General features: G+C 50.9%; 1 protein-coding gene across 2 annotated transcripts in view; it reads left to right on the top strand.

The window, feature by feature from the left end:
• Nucleotides 1-994: 994 nt before the first annotated feature.
• The window catches only part of LOC141051030 (uncharacterized), an 88,633-nt gene continuing 63,888 nt past the window's right edge, over nucleotides 995-25,739 (top strand). The window contains exons 1-6 of one of the 2 annotated variants that reach the window (XM_073547828.1): nucleotides 995-1,046; nucleotides 5,984-6,133; nucleotides 6,263-6,442; nucleotides 6,526-6,649; nucleotides 6,733-6,830; nucleotides 7,029-7,119. In XM_073547828.1, the coding sequence (XP_073403929.1) occupies nucleotides 1,020-1,046; nucleotides 5,984-6,133; nucleotides 6,263-6,442; nucleotides 6,526-6,649; nucleotides 6,733-6,830; nucleotides 7,029-7,119 (670 nt within the window). In that variant the 5' untranslated portion in view covers nucleotides 995-1,019. Of the gene's footprint in view, nucleotides 1,047-5,983; nucleotides 6,134-6,262; nucleotides 6,443-6,525; nucleotides 6,650-6,732; nucleotides 6,831-7,016; nucleotides 7,120-25,739 lie in introns of both variants that reach the window. The other variant, XM_073547827.1, reaches the window with a different exon arrangement.

Below are 25,739 nucleotides of genomic sequence, written 5' to 3'. Positions count from 1 at the left end.
CACACGGCTCCGCTCCGTACACCTCGTACACACACGCGGCTCCGCTCCGTACACCTCGTACACACACGCGGCTCCGCTCCGTACACCTCGTACACACACGCGGCTCCGCTCCGTACACCTCGTACACACACGCGGCTCCGCTCCGTACACCTCGTACACACACGCGGCTCCGCTCCGTACACCTCGTACACACACGCGGCTCCGCTCCGTACACCTCGTACACACGCGGCTCCGCTCCGTACAACTCGTACACACGCGGCTCCGCTCCGTACACCTCGTACACACGCGGCTCCGCTCCGTACACCTCGTACACACGCGGCTCCGCTCCGTACATCTCGTACACACGCGGCTCCGCTCCGTACACCTCGTACACACGCGGCTCCGCTCCGTACACGTCGTACACACGCGGCTCCGCTCCGTACACCTCGTACACACGCGGCTCCGCTCCGTACACCTCGTACACACGCGGCTCCGCTCCGTACACCTCGTACACACGCGGCTCCGCTCCGTACACCTCGTACACACGCGGCTCCGCTCCGTACACGTCGTACACACGCGGCTCCGCTCCGTACACCTCGTACACACGCGGCTCCGCTCCGTACCCCTCGTACACACGCGGCTCCGCTCCGTACCCCTCGTACACGCGCGGCTCCGCTCCGTACACCCAGTACACACGCGGCTCCGCTCCGTACACCTCGTACACACGCGGCTCCGTACCCCTCGTACACACGCGGCTCCCCTCCGTACACCCAGTACACACGCGGCTCCGCTCCGTACACCACGTACACACGCGGCTCAGCTCCGTACACACGCGGCTCCGTACACCTCGTACACACACGGCTCTGCTACATCCACCCTGTAAACCCCTCCTGACCCCACACAGAAACTTCCCCTCATCCAGCACCATGACAACCAGCACAGCAGAGTCCTGCATGCACTGAGGCCCCTGATCATGTGACCTCTGACTCCTCCCCTCCTGTGACCTCATCCCAGGTCCTGTGCGCACAGAGCAGCCATATATGTGGTGTGCGGCTCTGCAGGTGGAGGTAGGTGCTGGAGATTCCCCTTTACTGGGCACAGGGGGCAGTAACCCCTCCATTCCCGGAGATAGCGCCCCCTGCAGGTGGAGGTAGGTGCTGGAGATTCCCCATTACTGGGCTGCACAGGGGGCAGTAACCCCTCCATTCCCGGAGATAGCGCCCCCTGCAGGTGGAGGTAGGTGCTGGAGATTCCCCATTACTGGGCTGCACAGGGGGCAGTAACCCCTCCATTCCCGGAGATAGCGCCCCCTGCAGGTGGAGGTAGGTGCTGGAGATTCCCCATTACTGGGCTGCACAGGGGGCAGTAACCCCTCCATTCCCGGAGATAGCGCCCCCTGCAGGTGGAGGTAGGTGCTGGAGATTCCCCATTACTGGGCTGCACAGGGGGCAGTAACTCCTCCATTCCTGGACATAGCGCCCCCTGCAGGTGGAGGTAGGTGCTGGAGATTCCCCATTACTGGGCGCAGGGGGCAATAACCCCCTCAGTGCTGACACTAGCTATGAACCCGATCTACGCCTGGGTGGCGAGCATTTTTATTGGTATATGGTCTCCTATCCTGGTATGCATGGTACCCTCACCCCCCCAATCCTAGTATGTATAGTCCCCTCGCTACCCTATCCTGGAATGCATGGTCCCTTTGCCCCCCTTTCCTGGTATGCATTGTCCTCTCACCCCCCATCCTGGTATGCATGGTCCTCTCAACCCGCCATCCTGATATGCATTGGCCTCTCACCCCCCCAATCCTGGCATGCATGGTCCCCTCACCCCCCCATCCTGGTATGCATGGTCCCCTCACCCCCCCCCCCTTTCCTGGTATGCATGGTCCCCCTATTCTGGTATGCATGGTCCCCTCCCCCCTATCCCCCTATCCTGGTATGCATGGTCCCCCTATTCTGGTATGCATTGTCCCCTCACCCCCCAATCCTGGTATGCATTGTCCCCTCACCCCCCAATCCTGGTATGCATTGTCCCCTCACCCCCCAATCCTGGTATGCATTGTCCCCTCACCCCCCAATCCTGGTATGCATTGTCCCCTCACCCCCCAATCCTGGTATGCATTGTCCCCTCACCCCCCAATCCTGGTATGCATTGTCCCCTCACCCCCCAATCCTGGTATGCATGGTCCCCTCACCCCCCCATCCTGGTATGCATGGTCCCCTCACCCCCCCCCCCTTTCCTGGTATGCATGGTCCCCCTATTCTGGTATGCATGGTCCCCCTATTCTGGTATGCATTGTCCCCTCACCCCCCAATCCTGGTATGCATTGTCCCCTCACCCCCCAATCCTGGTATGCATTGTCCCCTCACCCCCCAATCCTGGTATGCATTGTCCCCTCACCCCCCAATCCTGGTATGCATTGTCCCCTCACCCCCCAATCCTGGTATGCATTGTCCCCTCACCCCCCAATCCTGGTATGCATGGTCCCCTCACCCCCCCATCCTGGTATGCATGGTCCCCTCACCCCCCCCCCCTTTCCTGGTATGCATGGTCCCCCTATTCTGGTATGCATGGTCCCCCTATTCTGGTATGCATTGTCCCCTCACCCCCCAATCCTGGTATGCATTGTCCCCTCACCCCCCAATCCTGGTATGCATTGTCCCCTCACCCCCCAATCCTGGTATGCATTGTCCCCTCACCCCCCAATCCTGGTATGCATGGTCCCCTCACCCCCCTGTCCTGGAATGCATGGTCCCCTCACCCCCCTGTCCTGGAATGCATGGTCGCCTCAAACCCCTATCGTGGAATGCATGGTCCCCTCAAATCCCTATCGTGGAATGCATGGTCCCCTCACCCCCCTATCGTGGAATGCATGATCCCCTCACCCCCCTATCCTGTCATGCATGGTCCCCTCACCCCCTATCATGAAATGCATGGTCCCCTCGCCTCGCAATCCTGGTATTCATGGTCCTCTCGCCCCCCCCATCCTGGTATGTATGGTCCTCTCACCCCCCTATCCTGTTATGCATGGTACCCCTCATTTCCCAATCCTGGTATGCATGGTCCCCTCACCCCCCAATCCAGGAATGCATGGTCCCTTCACCCCCCAAATCTTGGTATGCATGGTCCTCTCACCTCCCCCCCCCCCCCCCCTTTTCCTGGTATGCCTGGTCCTCTCACCCCCCCCCCCCCTTCCTGGTATGCCTTTCTCCTCTCACCCCCTCCTTTCCTGGTGTGCCTGGTCCTCTCACCCCCCCCCCCTTTCCTGGTGTGCCTGGTCCTCTCACCCCCCCCCCCCCCTTTCCTGGTGTGCCTGGTCCTCTCACCCCCCCCCCCCCCCTTTCCTGGTGTGCCTGGTCCTCTCACCCCCCCCCCCCCCTTTCCTGGTGTGCCTGGTCCTCTCACCCCCCCCCCCCCCCTTTCCTGGTGTGCCTGGTCCTCTCACCCCCCCCCCCCCTTTCCTGGTGTGCCTGGTCCTCTCACCCCCCCCCCCCCTTTCCTGGTGTGCCTGGTCCTCTCACCCCCCCCCCCCCCTTTCCTGGTGTGCCTGGTCCTCTCACCCCCCCCCCCTTTCCTGGTGTGCCTGGTCCTCTCACCCCCCCCCTTTCCTGGTGTGCCTGGTCCTCTCACCCCCCCCCCTTTCCTGATGTGCCTGGTCCTCTCACCCCCCCCCCCTTTCCTGGTGTGCCTGGTCCTCTCACCCCCCCCCCCTTTCCTGGTGTGCCTGGTCCTCTCACCCCCCCCCCTTTCCTGGTGTGCCTGGTCCTCTCACCCCCCCCCCTTTCCTGGTGTGCCTGGTCCTCTCACCCCCCCCCCTTTCCTGGTGTGCCTGGTCCCCTCACCCCCCCTTTCCTGGTATGCATGCTCCTCTCACCCCTATTAAACTGCACACATACAATAAAAAAATTATACTCACCTTTCTTCCCTGTGTTCCAGCGCTGTCACATTCTGCTGGAGGCCGGGGGAGGAGTGCGGCGCCAGAGTACACGCATGCCCATACCGCGCGGTCCGGCGCCATATTGCTGAAGACACACTGCAAATGTGTCTTCAGTAAAATGGCGCCAGATAGCGCTATGCGCATGCGCGATACTCACGTGCACTCCAGCCCCGTTCTCCGGCCGAAGAGAAACGCCGCTGCAACGCTCCTCCCGGTCAGATAAGTATGCAAGTATGGCGCCGGATAACGCAGTGTGTACGGGACCGCCATCTCCGGCGCTATACACACTCCTCACCGCTGGATGCCTCATTCTGTCTGGAGCCAGACTGCGCAGGCGCGTCATGCTTGCGCAGTCTCTAAAGGCTTCAGACAGAGCGACGCTCCCACGGTTATATTATAGATTTGTGTTGCTACTCTTATACACAAGTTGCATGCATGGCTCCTCTCTGTACGTATGCCGTGCACGCCTTGCTCTCCTCTGTACGTATGCAGTGCACGCCTTTCTCTCCTCTGCACGTAGGCCGTGCACGCCTTGCTCTCCTCTGCACGTAGGCCGTGCACACCTTGCTCTCCTCTGCACGTAGGCCGTGCACGCCTTGCTCTCCTCTGCACGTAGGCCGTGCACGCCTTGCTCTCCTCTGCACGCAGGCCGTGCACGCCTTGCTCTCCTCTGCACGCAGGCCGTGCACGCCTTGCTCTCCTCTGCACGCAGGCCGTGCACGCCTTGCTCTCCTCTGCACGCAGGCCGTGCACGCCTTGCTCTCCTCTGCACGCAGGCCGTGCACGCCTTGCTCTCCTCTGCACGCAGGCCGTGCACGCCTTGCTCTCCTCTGCACGCAGGCCGTGCACGCCTTGCTCTCCTCTGCACGCAGGCCGTGCACGCCTTGCTCTCCTCTGCACGTAGGCTTTGCTTTGTACACGAAATACACAACGGTGCTTCTCCTCTCTGTGTAGATACTATACTTATAGGAAAAGAAAAAAAAGTCTCTTGGCGCAGACTCTGATCAGCACTGATACCGATCAGAGTGCTACGCACAAGGGAAGCACACAAAAATTGAGCAAGACTGCTCAGTACAGGACGCCGTGCACATGTAAAAGGCACAAAAAAGTGCGCCAAAAATACAATCAAGGAGTGGGGTGATGGAGAAAAGCTGTGCCAGGGATTTGGGAACTGCTGCTGTGATCACACCACAGGATCTACACAACCTGTCTGCACGCCAGATCCGAGGAACAGACTGCGTGCAGAGGAATGATCACTGTTTTGAATCTACCCTTTTACTGCCGATTGTTCAGTAACTATTGTCCAGCCAATCAGCACCAAAAGGGTTAATCAGCTGAGGTGACCTCGCCATCACCCCATAGAATGATTTATTTTTTTAAACTTTGTCACATCACTGTGATTCGCTGTTCAGAATTGATCGGCCAACCACAGTGATCGCCGGCTGGGCAGTACAGCCCCTTGGGATAACGTCCAGGGATGGTCTGATCTCAGATACAGCAGCCTTAACACGGTCACCACACTATGTAACACAGTGACCGGAAATAGCGGCACCATACATGGACGACGGTTTGCGGGAACACACTTGCCGAAGCGTCGTATTTATACGGCAGATGTCGTGAAAGGAAACCAGAAACCTGTGGTGCCCGACAGACCCTATTGACTATAACAGAGTTTAATGGATTTCCATCACAAATTTTAATTGGAATCTGCTGCCCTAGCTGAGAGAATCATGATATAGGGGCAGAGATCCTGATGATAGCGGTGTGTCACTTACTGAGCTGCGTGTTCAGTTTTTTATAAAATCACTGTGTTATCTACTGCAGATCTACCAATTCTCTGAACACTGAGCTCTGTATAACCCCGCCCACACCACTGATTGGCAACTTTCTGCCTATGCACAGTATACACAGAAAGCTGCCAATCAGTTCAGTGGTCATATACCGAGCTCTATGAATATGGAGGACTACACAGCAGCAGGCTTACTAATCCTCTAATGGTAAACTCCTTCTGATAACACTGATTTTATCAAAATGTTATGATTCACATCTGCTCATCTCCCCATTCAGGTCCCTACAATAGTAGATCCTCTCAGAGGAGATCTACTAAATAAGAGAATTTTCTTGATTGTCCCATCAAGAATGGTTAAAGACAGGGAGAAGATGGCGGAGAGGATATTACACCTCACCCTAGAGATCCTCTTCCGGCTTACTGGAGAGGTGAGAGATTCTGATGACGTCACATTACATCATTCTTATCTATGGGAATAACAGATGGACAGAACTGGAGAGGTGAGGACTCTGGAAATGTCTGTAGTGAGATTTATTAATGTGTCTCTCCATAACCAGGATTACACAGTAGTGAAGAAGACCTCTAGTGAGCGCTGTCAGGCCCCTGTGTCTGAGGGATGGGGAAGACCCCTGAGCCCAATCACGGGGCCTCCACCTCACCCCCTGATACATGAGGACATCAATGACCAGAAGATCCTAGAACTCACCTACAAGATGATTGAGCTGCTGACTGGAGAGGTGACACTGCTGGGAATGCTGGGACATTGTACAGTAACGCTATGGAGGGATCGGGGGGATGACTGCATCATTGTATGTGTCAGGTTCCTATAAGGTGTCAGGATGTCTCCGTCTATTTCTCCATGGAGGAGTGGGAGTATTTAGAAGGACACAAAGATCTGTACAACGACGTCATTATGGAGGTTCCCCAGCCCCTCACATCACCAGGTAATAGACAGGACTAAATACACACGGCCTATAATTATCTGTATGTAAAGAATGAATTCAGTCCCTGTATGTGTTTCCTCCAGTTCTATCCAGTAAGAGGACAACACCAGAGAGATGTCCCCGTCCTCTTCTTCCACAGGACTGTAAACAAGAAGATCCCGATGTTCCTCAGGATCATCAGGTAGATGGAGAGAAGGTGTGATGAGACCTCCCCTATGATGTGTAGACGGCTGTGAAGGTCTTGTGCTCAGTCTTGTTTTATCCACCAGTATTATATGTTTTATACTTGTGTAATGAGAACGGTGGAGATGGCAGGATTAGAGCTGATCATAGATGGGACTTCTCCATCTGTCTGTGACTTTTACAGTATTTGTTTCAGGGTGAAGATCTGCCCCATATTAATACTACAGAGACATATGTGAGGGGTGATGATCAGTGTAAAGAGGAGATTCCTACAGATAACAGCACAGGTGAGTAGTAACCAATAAATGCAGTAAATAGTCTCATTTAAAAAAACAAACAAACTATTATTGTATAACCGCCATCACTAACACAAATGATAGATGTCAGCTGAGTACTTCTTCGATCAACTTCTGACCTCCCCTTACACATGAATGTTTGGCTAGGCCGAGGCCTCTGGAAGCAGCTTTTCTCCTGGAGAACAAAAGGATCGGATAATGAAAGGGAATGTATCATACAAAAATTATTTATTTTTTTTACATAAGTTAAAAAGGTTTGATATTCCACTTTTAACCGCTTATCGACATATAATGTGCAGTTATATCATTTGTCTGGTCACTGACAGGCCGCATCTTTCCTGGCAGATGACGGCTGTGTTATTCAGCCATCATCTGCCGTAAACGTCTGTCGGTGGGGCGGGATGTTGATAGTTTACCATGACGGTTCAGGGTCTACTGACTACCTCTATCCTTGTCATGATGGTTCTACTGTGAAAGCCAGCGGTTAGCTGGCATTCATAGGAGGCCATGATAATTCACTATATATAGTTGTGTTGTAGCCCTGCTGTGTGTAGTAGGAGCGATCAGACCATCACAGATTCACGATCCCTAAGGGAACTAACAAATATGGTAAAATGTGTTTAAAAAAAAAAAAAAAAAAATGTTGCCCATTAAAAAAAAATTAATTAAATTAAAAAAATGCACTTATTTGGAATTGCCAAATTTGTAAAAGTCTATAAAATGTGAAATAAATTAATGCAATCGATAAATGGTGTAATGAGCAAAAAAAAAAAAAAAAAAAATAGTTTTTTTTGGCTACTGTAACATTTCTATAATATGCAGTGACAGGTGACCAAAACCTCTTATCTAGCCCAAAATGGTATCGATCAAGGCTCATGAAGCAAAAATATGTCCTCACACGGCCCTCCTATACCCAGAAAATTTAATATGTCATGGGTCTCGGAAAATGGCAAAGAAGGAAATTTATAATTTTTTTTTTTTACAAAGGTCAGTTTTACCGCAAAATGGACATGGTGAATAGAAAACAATTCTGGGATTGCACTTTCTTTTTTTTGCAATTACAGTGCACTTTGACTTTTTTTTTCCCTCACCTTCCAGTGCATCACATGATAAAAATGATAAAATGAATGGTGCCATAAAAAAGTATAATTCATCATGCAGAAAACAAGCTCTCATATGGCTATGTGGAGGGAAAATAAAAATTGTTATGGCTTTTGGAAGAAGGGGAGGAAAATAAACAAATTTAGCTGTGGCATGAAGGGGTTAAATACTAGGGGGAGCAGCTGCTGAAATACCAAGATGACACACTACTGAGAAAAGGGGCCGTATGGTGAGATAATACAGTGCCTGTGTGCTGGACATCATGCTGCATGCAATTCTGTTTGGAGACCTCATACTGTGCAGAGAGGCTCTGTAGGTGGTCAAGGTGGGGAGTTATACTGTGCTCATAGCCTGTATGGGGACATAATACTATGTAGGTAGGCTGTGTGGGGACATCGTACTGTACAAGGGGGCTGTGTCAGGACATTCTACTATATAGGTGGTCAAGGTGTAGGGTAGGCGAGGGGGGTGCTGAGGTGGTGCTGATCCAACAGGACTGGGGGGTGACCCACTTCTTAGCGGCGATAGACTGGAGACTGAGACAAAAATTGGGTTTAACAGGCCAGTGTTTATTCACCGTTCTGGACGACTTTCAACACTTTGTTACAGGAACTTCAAATCTCCATTATACACAGACCCGGGGTACCTTCTCTTTTATTGTCACCGTCGTGGCGTCCTTTGTGACTCTGTCCACTATGGCTGCCCTAGGCCCATCCACCACAGCAGTTCGCCATTCAAAGTACACCGTTATTTGTCGCTCTCAGACCGTCTCTGTCTGCCGCCACTGTCCTTTTGGGTCACCCCCCCGTGACCGTCTCTCCTGTCAGATACTCTCTGAGCGCCCTCCGCTGCCTTTCACTTCGCAGCAGACCCTCCTATCTAGTGAGCTCCCCTGGCTGACTGGACTTTCTGGAACCTTCCCTCAGCCTTTATACTATCACCTGACAGTCACCTTTAGCCAATGACAGTGACCTTGACCCCTGGCAGTTACGTAACCACTCTCTCCTAAGCTCCCCACTGCCCTCTAATGGTCACGTCCAGCACGGCACCCTTTTTCTCTTCATCTCAGTGCTTCCATTCCTACGCTGAACTATCTCTCTGCCTACTCACCACAGGCAGATCCATCCGCCAGATCAACCTCCCCACAAAAGTGGGGAGTTACACTGTGTAGATAGGCCGTGTGGTGGCACACTGTGTATGGGGGCTGTATGGGAACGTCAAACTGTGTAAGAGGGCAGTATGGAGACATCATACTGTTCGGGTGCTCTTTGATGATGCACTGTATGGGGACATCTTTCTGCGGAGGAATTCTTTGTGGGGACATATTGTGCAGGTGAGTTTTGTGGGGATAGTTTTGTGCAACAGGGATGTGTGGGGGCATAGTAATATGCAAGGGGGTTGGGGGTGCTCTTTAGTGACAAACTGTGCAAGGGAACATCATACTGTTTGAGGAGACTGTGGGGGCATCATATTGTGTTGAAAGTTGGTGACCAAGGCACAAAGGCTGAATAACAGACTCAGTACGATTTTAATGTTTTATATAAACATAAAAAGCAGTAAATTATGTGATTTTGTTTAGCTACTACTGACAAGAATACAAGTTTAAAATAAGCCTTATCGTCACATGTATTAATAGTAGCAGCGATTCAGTAGACTTAATGCTGCTCAATATTCTGACCGGTTGGTTCGGCCCTCCACAACAGTCAGTCTCTTATGTGACTTATTGGGAAAATGAATTGCCTACACCTTCTGTTAGAAACATCCCACCACTGCCACCTAATTCTCATGAACCTCACTTGCTTGTGACACACATGCCTTGGATGCTATTGTAAAGGGGTGTCACTGGCGCAACCTAGGGGGCGCTATCGGGGGGCTCGTGAACGAGCGCAGGGAGTGGAGGAACAAGGCACGCAGTGCGCAAGGACCTGAGACTAAGCAGTGAACACAGGACCTGAAACTAAGCAGTCACGTGACCAGGGGGCTGAGGAAAGGGAAGGAACATAGTCAAAGGAGAACCAAGGGTCAAAAGCCAGACGAGAGCGTGGTACCTAGGGATAAGACAGAGAGTAAACAGAGATGAGCCAAAGGGTCATATAACCAGGAAGAACAGGGCAGTACAAAGCAGGATACAGAGGCAAAAGTCAGGGGACAAACTGGGTCATACACAGCAAAGCACACACGCACAGAGGCACAACGTTTACAGACAAGTAACCTGGGTCAGCAACCACAAACCGAGTATACAGAAGTATCACCAACACCAAATCGAGGAACTCACAACATTAAATAGCTGCCCCAGAACCAAGGAGAGGCGAACTAGAATTAACCCTGATCTGACCAGGATGGAGATTTTTAAGAAATCTCAATATGGAAGAGGCCAGGAGCCATTTGGTGAGCTGCATTTCTTGCTACATGTTCACAGACTTACCGGTGGAAAAGCCAAACTTCACATGCCACAAATGCAAGCTTGTGTCCCTGTTGGAGGAAAAGTTGCAAAATCTCGAAGAGAGGTTAGCTACGTTGAAGACCATTAAGGAAGGTGAAGAGTTCTTAGACAGAGCAGAATTATCTCTTCATGTTACAGGAAGAGAAGAAATTCGAAGTACAACTGAAGAAACAGAGGAATGGAGACATGTGACCCAGAGAAGTAGGAGGATCAGGAGGCAGTCAGCACCCATACTTCTCAGTAACCAGTACCAGGCTCTTACACAGGAGAGCGATGAAGAAATACATCAGGATAAGACTTTGCCCACAAACAGCAACCTTGTACGCCTTCAGAGTCCTCCTGGATGGAGAAAGAAAAATGTTGTGAAGAAGAAAAAGAGAGTGGTGGTCATGGGGGATTCCCTGTTGAGAGGAACAGAGGCCGCTATCTGCAGACCGGATATAACTTCAAGAGAAATGTGCTGTCTTCCAGGTGCAAAAATTAAAGATGTGACTGACAGGATATCGGGACTCTTCAGACCTACAGATGACTACCCATTCCTGCTACTACATGTGGGGACAAATGACACTGCAAGAAACGACCTGGAAACCATCTGCAGAGACTTTGAAGACTTAGGCAAGAAAGTGAAAGAACTGGGAGCGCAGGTGGTCTTCTCTTCCATCCTCCCAGTGGATGGCCATGGAACAAGGAGGTGGAATAAGATTCTGCAGGTGAACAACTGGCTACGTCGATGGTGCCATCAGCAACAATTTGGATTTATGGATCACGGAGTGAATTACTTTTACGATGGACTACTTGCTAGAGATGGGGTGCACCTTACGAAGACTGGAAAACATGTATTTGGAAGTCGCCTTGCTACACTTGTAAGGAGAGCTTTAAACTAGAACAACATGGGAAGGGAAGCAAAAGACCAGAAAAAGCCATACATCTGAAAAATGCTATTGAGAACTCTGCTATTAGAAGTGGAAAGGAAGAACAAAGACAAAAGAATCTAAATAATAAAAATATTGGAGAAAGAGAAACCAATCACAAACTAAAATGTTTCTATACTAATGCACAAAGCATGGGCAACAAACAAGGAGAATTGGAACTACTAACACAGGAAAAGAAATATGATGTCATTGGAATCACTGAAACTTGGTGGGACAATACACATGATTGGAATACAAGACTAGAAGGATACAACTTATTTTCAAGAAACAGACTTGATAAACGAGGAGGAGGTGTCGCATTGTATGTTAGAAACGCGTATATCTGCACAGAGATTGAAGCTTCAGAGACTGGGAGTACTGTGGAAACAGTTTGGGTAAGAATACAAGGACAGAACAATGGAAAGGACACCATTGTAGGCATTTACTACAGGCCGCCTGTGCAAGCTGAAGATATGGATGAACTCTTTATGCATCAAATGGCCAAGTTCTCCAAAAAATATGACATAGTTGTCATGGGAGATTTCAACTATCCAGACATTTGTTGGGAATCTCTCTCAGGCAAAACTAACAGGTCAAGGAAATTCTTATCCTCTCTTGCTGACAACTTTATCTTCCAAAAGGTAGGGGAGAAAACAAGGGGAACTGCTACCTTGGATCTAATCCTTACAAACAGGGAGGAAATGGTTGAGGAGGTAAAAGTGGCTGGGACCCTAGGAGGTAGCGACCATGCTATTTTAGAATTTTGGATAACTAGAGGAGGAAGACCTGTGAAGACTCAGACGTCAAGGTTAGATTTCAGAAAGGCAGATTTTAAGGGATTCAGAAAGAGAATTGGAGGGATCCAATGGCTGGATATCCTTAAAGACAAAAATGTCCAGGAACGATGGGAAATCTTGAAAAATGAAATTCTCAAAGCACAATTGTTAACAATTCCGAAAAGAGGGAAGAATAGGAAGCATTTAAGGAAGCCAGGATGGATGAACACAGAACTTAAGCACATGCTAAAAAGGAAGAAAAAAATGTTTATAAAATGGAAAGAGGGAGGCATATCTAAAGAAGAATATAATGCTGTCTGCAGAACCTGCAGGGAACAAATCAGATTAGCTAAAGCTGACAATGAATTGAGGCTTGCAAGAGATGTCAAAAGCAATAATAAAGGATTTTGGGGATATGTCAAAAGTAAAAGAAAAGTCAAAGATGCTATAGGATTTTTACAGGATGAAAATGATGAAATGGTAAGACAGGATGTTGAGAAGGCCGAACTTTTAAATTCCTATTTTGCATCTGTTTTCTCTCAGAAAGGAAATGTAACATCAACTGTTCTTCACTGTCCTATTAAGGGAATAGAAGAATCCAGGATATCTATAAACAGAAAGATAGTGAGGAAACACTTAGCTAACCTAAATGAATTCAAGTCACCAGGTCCAGATGAATTACACCCCAGAGTACTGAAGGAGATAGCAGAAGAAATTTCTGAACCCCTCTCCATAATCTTTGAAAATTCTTGGAGAACAGGAGAAGTCCCAGAAGACTGGAGAAGAGCAAATGTTGTTCCTATCTTCAAAAAGGGGAAGAAGGTGGACCCAGGCAACTATAGGCCGGTGAGTCTGACTTCTATACCAGGAAAGATCTTTGAACAAATTATTAAACAACATGTATGTCATTACTTGGATAAGAATGAGGTGATTAAACAGAGTCAGCATGGGTTTGTAACTAATAAGCCATGTCAGACTAACTTAATTTCTGTTACACCGCTCCGCCATACTCACCCGGCCTCCGCTCCCACGCCGCAGTCGCCCTCCGCTCCCACGCCGCAGCCTCTCTCCACCCGACGGCCGCGGCGGTCACCTGAGACAGACCCGCGACCGATGCCTTCCCTGCATGCTATGCGCATGCGCCATAGGCCGCGGCCGCGCCTCCTTCCTGCTTCTTATGCTCCGGCTGTGCCCTGACCCGGAAGCACATTTGGACCAATGGCTGACCAAACGGGGCCATATCAGGCCGCTTCCCCCTGAGGGAGGCGCCTGATCGTTGTGTTTCCTGACACTCTGGCCTCGCTCCATCGTGCACACTCTGCTCCTGCAGTTCCTGTCTCGGCTGCTCCTCACAGCAGCTTCTCAGTCCTGCTACCCGTGTTCCTGCCGTCCTACTCCAGTCCTGCCTTCACTGTTCCTGCCGTCCTACTCCAGTCCTGCCTTGTGTTCCTGCCGTCCTACTCCAGTCTCAGTCTTACTCCGGTCCATCCTGAGCCGCCCCTCTCGGTACCGGCTACCGTGGTACTCGAACCCCTGGGCCTGCTCCTAACGGTCCCTGTATAGGGGTCGGTTCCACCTGGCAGCTCGCCCGGGGTCCCTCGGTGCCACGGTCCAGAGGGTCCACTCTCGGAGCTCCCGCTCCTGACCACCCACGCTAACAGTACGATCAGGCCATGGACACCGCCGGTACTACGGCTGCTACCCAGAAAGAGTTGCTATTCCTACGGGAGAATCAGGGGCGCATTATGTCAATCATGAAGTCGATGGACACCCGTTTGTCGGCCTTACAGGTGGCCGATCCTGGAAATGCCACTCAGCTGGCCAGTCTCCAACAGGAGCTGGGCCAGCAGCAAGATACTCAAACCCACATTTTGTCCTACATGGCCTCCTTTGATAGTCGCTTGTCAGCCCTCCAGGCTGCCGCTGCAGTGCCGACTCCTCCCCCTGCGTCTGCTGCTCATCCGACGCCCCGCCTCGCCAAACCGCCTCGTTTCACCGGGGATCCCAAGCTCTGTAGGGGGTTCTTAAATCAGTGTAGTCTCCACTTTGAATGGCTGCCGCAGCAATATCCCTCGGACCGGGCCAAAGTGGCCTTCATCATGTCCCATCTGGAGGGAGAGGCCCTTTCTTGGGTAAACCCGCTCTGGGAACGTGACGACCCGGTCGTTTCCAGTCTCCCGGTTTTCCTGGATACGTTTCGTAAGGTTTTCGATGAGCCGGGCCGGTTAGCCTCTCTCACTGAGTCACTCTTTAACTTACACCAGGGCTCTCTCACGGTCGGACAGTACGCTATTCGCTTTCGCACTATTTCCTCTGAGCTCGGCTGGAATAACGCAGCTTTGGTGGGGGCATTCTGGCGCGGTCTTTCTAGTAAAATAAAGGATGAACTCGCTGGTCGAGATACCCCGTCCACCTTAGAGGACCTTATCTCGCTGGCTACCCGCATTGACCTGCGCTTCCTGGAGCGCGCTCGGGAGTCAGTGAGAGACAGGCGCTCCTCCAGGTCAGTTCCTCCTTTCGCTCAGTCGGCCAGCTCACGTTCAGTCGGGTCTTCTTCCCTCTCTTCGGGTGAGCCCATGCAGATAGATCATCTCAGGTTGGCCGAGTTACGTCAGAGAGAGAGACGGGCACAAGGTCTGTGCCTCTATTGCGGTCATTCGTCACACTATATCCGCACCTGTCCTAAGAGACAGGGAAACGACTCCACCTAGGTCAGGTAAGAGAGGCCTTCCTAGGTGATGATGATGATTCCTCTCAACCCCTTACGATTTCTGTGCTTTTGGTTTCAGGAGGGAGGCGTGGTTCCGAGGTGGCCTACGTGGATTCGGGCTCAGCGGGTAACTTCATTCGGCCGGAAGAGGTAGACAAATACCAAATTCCTGTAGTCACTCTATCTAACCCAATTCAGATTGCCACCGTGGATGGCAAACCGCTACAGGTGACCGTCACCTTGGTCACTGAAGAGGTGGAATTGCAAATCGGAGCCTTACATCGAGAGAAGATAGCCTTTTACGTTTTACCTAAGCTCTCTCACGCCATTCTACTCGGTCTTCCATGGTTAAGGACTCATCAGCCTGTTCTCGACTGGTCTTCTGGGGAGATACTCCGCTGGGGGCACCCGTGCCAAGCTCGCTGTCTGACTCCTGTCCGCCTGGCGGCCGCTCCACGGTCACCTCCAGACCTCCCGGGTCTTCCTCCAGCTTACAGCTCCTACGCCGATGTTTTTGATAAGAAGGAAGCAGAGGTCCTCCCTCCACACCGGCCGTTTGACTGCCCAATTGAACTTGTTTCTGGTTCAACCCCCCCAAGGGGCAGAATCTACCCTCTGTCTCCCGTGGAGACCACCGCCATGTCCGAGTACGTCCAAGAGAACCTCGCCAAAGGCTTTATACGGAAATCCTCTTCGCCCGCGGGAGCCGGGTTCTTCTTCGTCAAAAAGAAGGACGGGACTCTACGGCCATGCATTGACTATAGGGGCTTGAATGAGATTACCATCAAGAACAGGTACCCTCTTCCACTCATTCCGGAACTGTTTGACCGTCTCAGAGGGGCTCGGGTCTTTACCAAGCTGGACCTCAGAGGAGCCTACAATCTGGTCCGTATCCGTGCAGGTGACGAGTGGAAGACCGCTTTCAACACTCGAGATGGCCATTACGAGTACCTGGTCATGCCCTTCGGTCTTTGCAATGCTCCTGCAGTCTTTCAAGAGTTCGTCAACGAGATCTTCCGGGATCTCTTGTACTCCTGTGTGGTCGTGTACTTAGACGACATCCTCGTCTTCTCGCCGGACCTCTCGTCCCACAGAAAGAGTGTCCGCCTGGTGCTTCAGCGTCTTCGGGAGAACCGTCTGTATGCAAAGATCGAGAAATGTCTCTTCGAACAGACCTCTCTGCCATTTCTGGGATACATTATCTCCGACGCTGGTCTAAGGATGGATCCCGAGAAGTTGTCTGCCATCCTCAAATGGCCTCGCCCCGTCGGATTAAAGGCGATACAACGATTCCTCGGGTTCGCCAACTATTACCGGCAATTTGTCTCCCACTTCTCCGCGATCACAAGACCCATTTCTGTGCTTACCCGTAAAGGGTCTACTTCCAAGGATTGGTCTCCTGAGGCAGAGGAGGCCTTTCTGTCCCTAAAACGGGCTTTCTCCACGGCTCCGGTCCTGCATCGCCCTGAGAGCGATCGACCTTTTGTACTCGAGGTGGACGCTTCCTCGACTGGTGCCGGGGCGGTGCTGTCCCAGAGAACCGCCTCCGGTCGCCTGCACCCTTGTGGCTTCTTCTCGAAGGCCTTTTCTCCATCCGAGTGTAACTACTCGATCGGTGACCGGGAACTTTTGGCCATCAAGTTGGCCTTGGAGGAATGGCGCCACCTCCTGGAAGGAGCTGTCCATCCTTTTGTCATCTTCTCGGACCACAAGAATCTGGCCTATCTCCAGTCTGCCCAGAGACTAAACCCTCGCCAGGCCAGATGGTCTTTATTTTTTGCCCGATTTGATTTCGAGCTCCGATTCCGTCCCGGCAGCAAGAATTCCAAAGCCGACGCCCTGTCCAGGGTCTTCCAACCACACGAATCCACGGAGGAACCGTCACATATCATTGATCCCACTAGGATCATCACCGTGGCTCCAGTGAACTGGCTTACTCCTCCGCCTGGCAAGACGCTTGTGCCAGAGAATCTCAAGCAAAAGGTTCTTCTATGGGGGCACTCCTCCAAACTGGCCGGCCATGCCGGAACTAAGAAGACCCTTGATCTTATCAAACGTCACTACTGGTGGCCCTCACTTCGCCAAGATGTACTCGATTTTGTGGCTTCTTGTCCATCCTGTGCAAAGAACAAGGTACCACGGAGATCTCCGTCTGGCTTGTTGCTTCCGTTGCCTGTCCCTACGGTTCCTTGGGAGAACATCGCCATGGATTTCATCACCGACCTACCCTGCTCTGCGGGCTGCTCAGTCATTCTGGTGGTGGTGGATCGTTTTTCCAAGATGGCTCACTTCATCCCTCTGCCCGGTCTTCCCTCAGCGCCGGAGCTGGCCGAGATCTTCATTCATCAAGTCTTCAGGCTTCATGGACTACCTCGACGCATTGTGTCTGACCGAGGGGTTCAGTTTACCTCCAAGTTCTGGCGTTCGCTTTGTAAGCTTATGAACGTTTCCCTCGACTTCTCCTCGGCCTACCATCCACAGTCCAACGGACAAGTAGAGCGTACCAACCAGACGCTTACGGGATACTTACGCCACTTCTCTAACTCCCACCAGAACGATTGGGTCAGCTTACTCCCCTGGGCAGAGTTCGCTTATAACAACCATGCTGGTGAGTCTTCGGCCAAGTCTCCGTTTTTCATTGTTTTTGGCAGACATCCTGGTGTCCCTCTTCCGATAACCCCTGCCTCTGAGGTACCCGCGGCCAATGCCTTGTCCTCGGAATTTTCTAAGATTTGGGCTGAGACCAACACATCACTCAAGAGATCCGCTGATCAGATGAAGAACTATGCAGACAAAAAGAGGTTGGATTCTCCTCCGTATCGTGTTGGCGACAAGGTCTGGCTCTCCTCCAAATTCGTCCGACTAAAACTGCCCTCCTACAAGTTGGGTCCACGCTACATCGGTCCGTTTGAAATTCTGGGACGTATTAACGAAGTTGCCTACAAATTGAGGTTGCCTGCTTCGCTCCGGATCCCGAAGACCTTTCACGTCTCTCTCCTGAAGCCTGTGGTGCTGAATCGTTTCCATTCCTCGCTTGATCTTGGTCCTCAGCCGGTGGGTGCCGACAACGTTTTTGAAGTGCAGGACATCCTCGCTGTGAAAAGGGTTAGAGGTAGGACTTTCTTTCTCGTTGATTGGAAGGGCTTTGGTCCTGAGGAGAGATCCTGGGAGCCTCGGGAGAATATTAATGCTCCCCGTATCCTCAAGAGGTTTCTTGTTAATCTCCGGGGGGGGCGGCTTAGGGGAGGGGGTACTGTTACACCGCTCCGCCATACTCACCCGGCCTCCGCTCCCACGCCGCAGTCGCCCTCCGCTCCCACGCCGCAGCCTCTCTCCACCCGACGGCCGCGGCGGTCACCTGAGACAGACCCGCGACCGATGCCTTCCCTGCATGCTATGCGCATGCGCCATAGGCCGCGGCCGCGCCTCCTTCCTGCTTCTTATGCTCCGGCTGTGCCCTGACCCGGAAGCACATTTGGACCAATGGCTGACCAGACGGGGCCATATCAGGCCGCTTCCTCCTGAGGGAGGCGCCTGATCGTTGTGTTTCCTGACACTCTGGCCTCGCTCCATCGTGCACACTCTGCTCCTGCAGTTCCTGTCTCGGCTGCTCCTCACAGCAGCTTCTCAGTCCTGCTACCCGTGTTCCTGTCGTCCTACTCCAGTCCTGCCTTGTGTTCCTGCCGTCCTACTCCAGTCCTGCCTTCACTGTTCCTGCCGTCCTACTCCAGTCCTGCCTTGTGTTCCTGCCGTCCTACTCCAGTCCTGTCTTCAGTGCTCCTGCCGTCCTACTCCAGTCTCAGTCTTACTCCGGTCCATCCTGAGCCGCCCCTCTCGGTACCGGCTACCGTGGTACTCGAACCCCTGGGCCTGCTCCTAACGGTCCCTGTATAGGGGTCGGTTCCACCTGGCAGCTCGCCCGGGGTCCCTCGGTGCCACGGTCCAGAGGGTCCACTCTCGGAGCTCCCGCTCCTGACCACCCACGCTAACAATTTCCTTCTATGATGGAATCACTGATTGGGTGAATCAAGGAAATGCTGTAGATATAGTATATCTTGACTTCAGCAAAGCATTTGACAAAGTATCTCATACAATCCTTATTGAAAAAATGTCTAAGTATGGAATGGACAAGGCAACTGTTAGGTGGATTCATAACTGGCTTAGTGATCGGACCCAAAGAGTGGTCGTAAATGGCTCCACATCCAGTTGGAAGAATGTCTCAAGTGGGGTACCACAGGGCTCTGTCCTGGGCCCTGTATTGTTCAACATCTTTATCAACGATTTAGATGAAGGAATTGAGGGTAAACTGATTAAATTTGCTGATGACACAAAGCTAGGAGGGATAGCTAATACTAGAGAAGAGAGAGAGAGGATTCAAAAAGATATAAATAAACTGGAGAAGTGGGCAGCAACAAACAGAATGGTTTTTAACAGGGAAAAATGCAAAGTACTACATCTGGGCAATAAAAATGAAAAAAGCATATACAGAATGGGAGGAATAGGGCTACGCAACAGCACATGTGAAAAAGACTTGGGCATACTAATAGATCACAGACTGAATATGAGTCAACAGTGTGATGCAGCAGCAAAAAAGGCAAATGCAATTCTAGGATGTATTAACAGAAGCATACAGTCTAGATCACGTGAAGTCATTATTTCCCTCTACTCCTCTTTGGTCAGACCTCATCTGGAATATTGTGTCCAGTTTTGGGCGCCACATTTTAAAAAAGACATCAACAAACTGGAGCAAGTTCAGAAAAGAGCGACCAGAATGGTGACCGGTCTGCAAACCCTGTCTTATGAGGAAAGGTTGCAGGATTTGGGAATGTTTAGTTTGCAAAAGAGAAGACTGAGAGGAGACTACAAATATCTAAAGGGCTGTCACATTGTAGAAGGATCAACTTTATTCTCATTTGCACAAGGAAAGACTAGAAGCAATGGGATGAAACTGAATGGGAGGAGACACAGATTAGATATTAGAAAAAACTTTTTGACAGTTAGAGTGATCAATGAGTGGAACAAGCTGCCACGAGAAGTGGTGAGTTCTCCTTCAATGGAAGGCTTCAAACAGAGGCTGGACAGACATCTGACTGGGATGATTTAGCAAATCCTGCTTTGAGCAGGGGGTTGGACCAGATGGCCCAGGAGGTCCCTTCCAACTCTACGATTCTATGATTCTATGAGGCGGAACCATCCTGTCCAGAGTCATGACAGGGGGACTCTGTTTCCCACTCACTCACATATCGTTGTTGGCTGACAATGAGTTAAGCACAGATCACAATTACTTATCACATCTACAGTATGTCACACTTTTTTCACTGCCACCCCTTGCCAACTCTGACTCCTCGATTTCTCTGACTCCGACTCTGACTCCCTCATACATGGCTCATGTTAAATGATATATTTACTGTAGTAAAATTAGGCTTTTAATCACCATTATGATACAATAATCAAGCTATTTAGATAGAACCAGGGATGTGGAGTGAGAGTTGGAGTTGGCATAAAATGGGCCGACTCAGATTCCTAAAATATATAATACATTGGGTAAAGTAGTACAGTGCAGAATGTGCTGTAAATGTTTACATAAGAATTTGGGAAAGTTATCAAACATCCTGTAAAGGCCCCTTTACATTTAGCGATGCACCAGCGATCCTGACCACGATACGACCCGGTCAGGATCGCTGGTGCGTCGCTAAATGGTCACTAGTGAGCTGCCAAACAGGCAGATCTCGCTAGCGATGCAGCAGCGGTCGTACTTACCTTTCAGAAGCGGCAAGGGGGACGTCTTCCGCCTGCGTCCATGGCTCGCTCGTCGGTACCCGCAAGAAACAGACGACGAGAAATGGACCTGGCCGATCTCGCGCGATCAGCGATAGCCAGTCGGAAGTAAGTATCACATGTAGAGATATCGCTAGCAATATCGCTGCTGCGTCACAAAATCGGTGATGCTTTAGCGATATTGCTATGTGTCAAGCCCCCTTAAAGGTCTGTTTTATTCCTGATCTAAGGATCTCTGCTTTTAGTTGAGATGAATCTGTGCTGCACTTTATGTATGTTAGGCGTCGGATTCCTGCAGCTGCACAGCGGGAATCCAGAGCCATACATCCAGCGGTCTACCATTCCTTTCCGACCGCTCAGGGACCTGCATAGCAATCTCGGCAATCCAGGCGCCCTGCTCAGACCAGCTCTCTGGGTCTGGATGTTGCTGCCACCTCTGGACCAGCAATGGTAGCACAACCCGCTTTGCATGAAACCACTCCAGAGGCTAAGTCCTCTTGCCGCACTACTGGGCATGCCCACGAGACCATCTCCCAGTGGAGATCGGGGGTCACGTGCTCAGGTCCTTGTCCTGATCTGATTGGCCCGTCTCAGAGGTCTGGAAGGTCCGGGAAGCGCATGGCTATAAAAGGCCCGAATGGCCGCTCGCCCATGTGCTAGTATAGACTACACTTGCTATGTGTGAATGGTGATGGATGTATGATTCTGGTGACTGACTCATTATGAAACCCCTTCCCTCTGATATTACGCATGTGGATAGGGAATTAGAGTTATAGTCAGCGCCAGTCAGTGGCAAGCCATACGCCACAGTGCATACCGCACCGCTACACTAGCGTTCGATAGTGTGTTGCCTCACGACCCTGTCGTACAGCGGGAGTGGTTAACGCCGCACTGCAGTTAGCAGCACTTACTGGCGTCCGCGGTAGCGACGCCGCACGCACGGTAGGTCAAGTCGGACACTGACCTCTGCCTTGGGCCGTGTCCTGTGACCATATACCGTGTGTGCATGCCGGCTGAGACCTGTGAAGCTAAAAGGCTCGGCGTTTATGCTTTATTTGTACTAAAGCGCCTCTGTGAGGTTAACAGAGTCTGCTCTGCGCACCTCGAGTGACGTTTAACTCGAGCGCAGTATACCGCCATATAGCGAGCCTGCCATTACTCAGCAGCGGTTGTTACACCTACTGCACAGTGGACCCCGGGCGGCGAACGCGCTTGCTATTATTTATATTTAGTGCGTTCCGCCGTCCCTAACAATGTACATGCGCAGTAGTGAGGCAGTGCCTAATCTTCGCCTGTAGCAGCGGGGTTTTTCTTAATTAAAAAAAAAAAAAGATTGAGGCCTGCGTCCCTGTTTAGATTTTTGTGAGTTAAACCGGTATCCTGAACTCATATCCCCTCCCACTCATTCCTGATTTGTTGAATCAGATTATTGGAGCAAAATTGTTTTCCATGTTGGATATCAGAGGGGCATATAAACTTATTATGATTAAGGAGGGGGATGAGTAGAAGACTGCTTTTTTTTCAGTTACCCATGACGACACGAGAGAGGGGATTCGCCATTCAAGGACAGGAAATCTTGAAGATAAAAAGGGCGGCTCCTCTCTCCGCATCAGTTGGTTTCCTGTCCTTGATGGGAAATCCTCAAGATGAAATCTTAAGACAGAAGAGGATGTCCAGGCCTGGGTCGGATGGGGTTGGGCAGGCAGAATTCTGCTGCAGCCGTCATCAGGTACCGGTAGCGCCTCGGCGGCCACGTTTTGTCGTGCCCTCCCTGAGCGAAATGTGGAGGAGACATCATGTCAGGCCACGCGGCCCGGAAATCACATCGATGCCCGGGTGAAGTTGGGAGGGGATGCCTGGGACGGTTCGTGTTTTGGCAGTCCGGTTGCTGCATCCATCACCAGGTACCGGTAGCGCCTCGAAGGCCATGTTTGTCGTGCCCTCCCTGAGCGAAACGTGGGGAGACATTATGTCAGACCACGTGGTCTGGGGACACATCGGTGTCCGGGCAAATCTGGGCCGGCGGAGGAGGCAAGTGAGAAAAAAATGGGCTGAAAGCCCTAGCCAGCTCACCAACCACTGCTGGAGCACGGAACCTCGTCTGGACTTGACGTATCTTGACTGAAGAGAAGAAAAAGATGTTTCAGCTCCTAAAATAATTCCTTTTGTTTATAACAAACTAAAACATTGTACATGGATTTTTCTCCTCATAAAGAGGTGGATGTGCTAGCAGGCACCATGCAACCAGCAACGCGTTTCGATCCTGAATGGATCTTTGTCACAGCTGGAGGCAAGTGCCTTTTACAATCTGAGATCCAGTGTGCCACGGAGACCAGGAGTTCACTGGCCTCCCTGAGCTTTTGTGGGGGAACAGGGCACAAGCCATGCTATTTACTGTTAAAATGGCTTCTTTCCCGGTCCTGGGAATGAGTGGTGAGGCCCTCCCGCGAGGTATCATGGATAGGTGCGTGGTCAGCAGCTGCACAAGTGTACAGCACGCACCAGAAGCCGAGGGCGTGCAGGGTCTGAAACGACCCGGGAGCGCGCACCGGAAGTGGAATGCCGGGTGCGCGCGGGGTCTGAAGAAACCCGGGCATAGCCCTAGGAACAAGCACATAAAAATAGAAGGAATGTGCAATCAGGGAGCAAGCACCGCAAAGGACCTAGGACGCACCAAGATTAATGGGCCAGGTTTGCGCGGGATCTAAGGAAGGGGTGGCACCCGTCTTGTATTAATGGAGCCTAGGATATTTAAAGGAGCGGCAGGCATGCAGACAGTGGCAGCCATGGAGGCCTTTTCTCCAGAGCACCTGCAGCCTCAGCAGGAGCCAGAAAGACATCGGTCACGCTCACAGGAGAAAAAGCAACCACGCCGTAGCAACAGAGGGGGTCACTTGGGCAGTACACGGGCGGATTTCCGTGACTCTAGGAAGGAGGGAATCAAAAATTATAAGTTAAACTTCCCCTCATATAGCCAGAGTCCTACAGGACACTAAGTAAGACGCACGTCACATCCAGGGCGTTCATCCCGGAAAAAAGTCCATACCAAATAGTAGAAAAGACAGGGCCTCAAACGTTGGTGAAAAAGAATTCACATTTTATTCTGCCTCCTGTGGCAACGTTTCGATCCAAAGATCTTTCTCCAAGCACAGTACAGGAGTGTTTCAACCCAAACTATATAGTGCAAACCCAACCCCTAACTTTAACATGCACCAATGAAAACTAGACATAAGCCTCCATACACATATAGACATTCAACAGTTAAAAATAGCCCCACATTTCTCCAGGCTGACTGCTAACAAATCGCCAGAAAATACATCAACTCTGATCGCTAATATACAGACAGATAATATAACTGCAGATATATGTCACCATGGAGAACGTTTGTAAACAATAGCAGCACCAATCAGCACGCAGCTCCTCCGTTGCCATGGCATCCACATTCTGACGTGGGCAAAAGGCACTCCTCCAAATGGCACTGGACCAATCCAGTCTCCTTCCATCTGAACATGATCCGGCGTCTGGACGTCATTGGACACCACATCTCTCCAGACACAGGCTCCTGCAGCTTAGAATCATTAGTGGGAACACGGCTGACACAGTGGGCGGAGCATATTCTAATCAGAGACAAGCAGCTCAATGCAAGAGAAGCCGACACACAGTAACGAACACCTTATAAATGACAAGAATTATACACATAGAAAAAAACCCACAGTTCAAAAAAATCAAAGGGGAATACACATATTAGCAGGCAATCCGGATCAGCCATGGTACAGTATAATAGGTGGATAATAGGCAATATAGATCACAAAAACATCTTTTAAGGAATAATGCACCCTGGGTAATCCTAAAGTTATCCAGTAACCCAGATTATATACAATATCAACCAATGCACAGATTGGATACCCCTAGGTGCATACATCCGTACAGTGCAGTTCAGTACATATAATAGATATAATACACATATTTATGCCCACCATATATATCAGTCCATATTTCAATAGACAATTAAAGGGGAGCTATAAAGACACAAAAAAGGGTTAAAAACAGTATACCGAGAGAAACGCACAAGGAGAACAATCCCTAAGCCTTCAACCCACAAATCCCTTATAATAGGCAACCCTGATTATAATCAACATTCATATCCCTAGGCCTCAAGGTATCCAACTCAAAAATCCATTTCAGTTCTTTTTTCCTCAAGAGAGCAACCCTGTCACCTCCCCGTCTTATAACCGGCACATCAACAATGACTCTGAACCATAATTGGTTTACAGAGTGTCCCAGCTCCTTTAAATGTTTCGGTACCGGAAGGTCCAGTAACCCTGTCCTGATTGTGATTTTATGCTTGCCAATTCTTGCCTTCACTTCCATTGTGGTCTCTCCCACATAGAAGAGACCACATGGACAACTCAGGCTATACACCACATAACTGCTAGTATGTTAGGGACGGCGGAACGCACTAAATATTAAATAATAGAAAGTGCGTTTGCCGCCCGGGGTCCACCGTGCAGTAGGTGTTAAAACCGCTGCTAGACAATAGCAGACGCGCTATATGGCGGTATAGCACATGCGGGTTATACATCACCCGATGTGTGCTGGGCGTACTCTGTTGATTCACAGTCGCTAAAGGCATGAACATATATGCCGAACCTGTGGACCTCACAGGACTCAGCGGAGTGCACATACGGTATGCGGTCACAGGACTGGACCCAAGACTCATGGCGATGTCAGTCTAGACCTACCGAGCGTGCGAGTACTGCTACAGCAGCGCGGCGACTGTGCCAGCCGCAATGCGCCAGTGCCCAAGAGAGGCGCACTGTCGGACGCTAGTACTGTGGAGAATGTGCCGTGTGGCCAGTAACTTGCCACTGACTGGCACTGACTCTATAACT

This window comes from Dendrobates tinctorius, unplaced genomic scaffold (assembly GCF_039654945.1).
Source record: "Dendrobates tinctorius isolate UK_male_01 unplaced genomic scaffold, ASM3965494v1 ptg000155l, whole genome shotgun sequence".
Taxonomy (NCBI): domain Eukaryota; kingdom Metazoa; phylum Chordata; class Amphibia; order Anura; family Dendrobatidae; genus Dendrobates; species Dendrobates tinctorius.
This window is presented reverse-complemented; position numbering and strand designations above follow the sequence as displayed.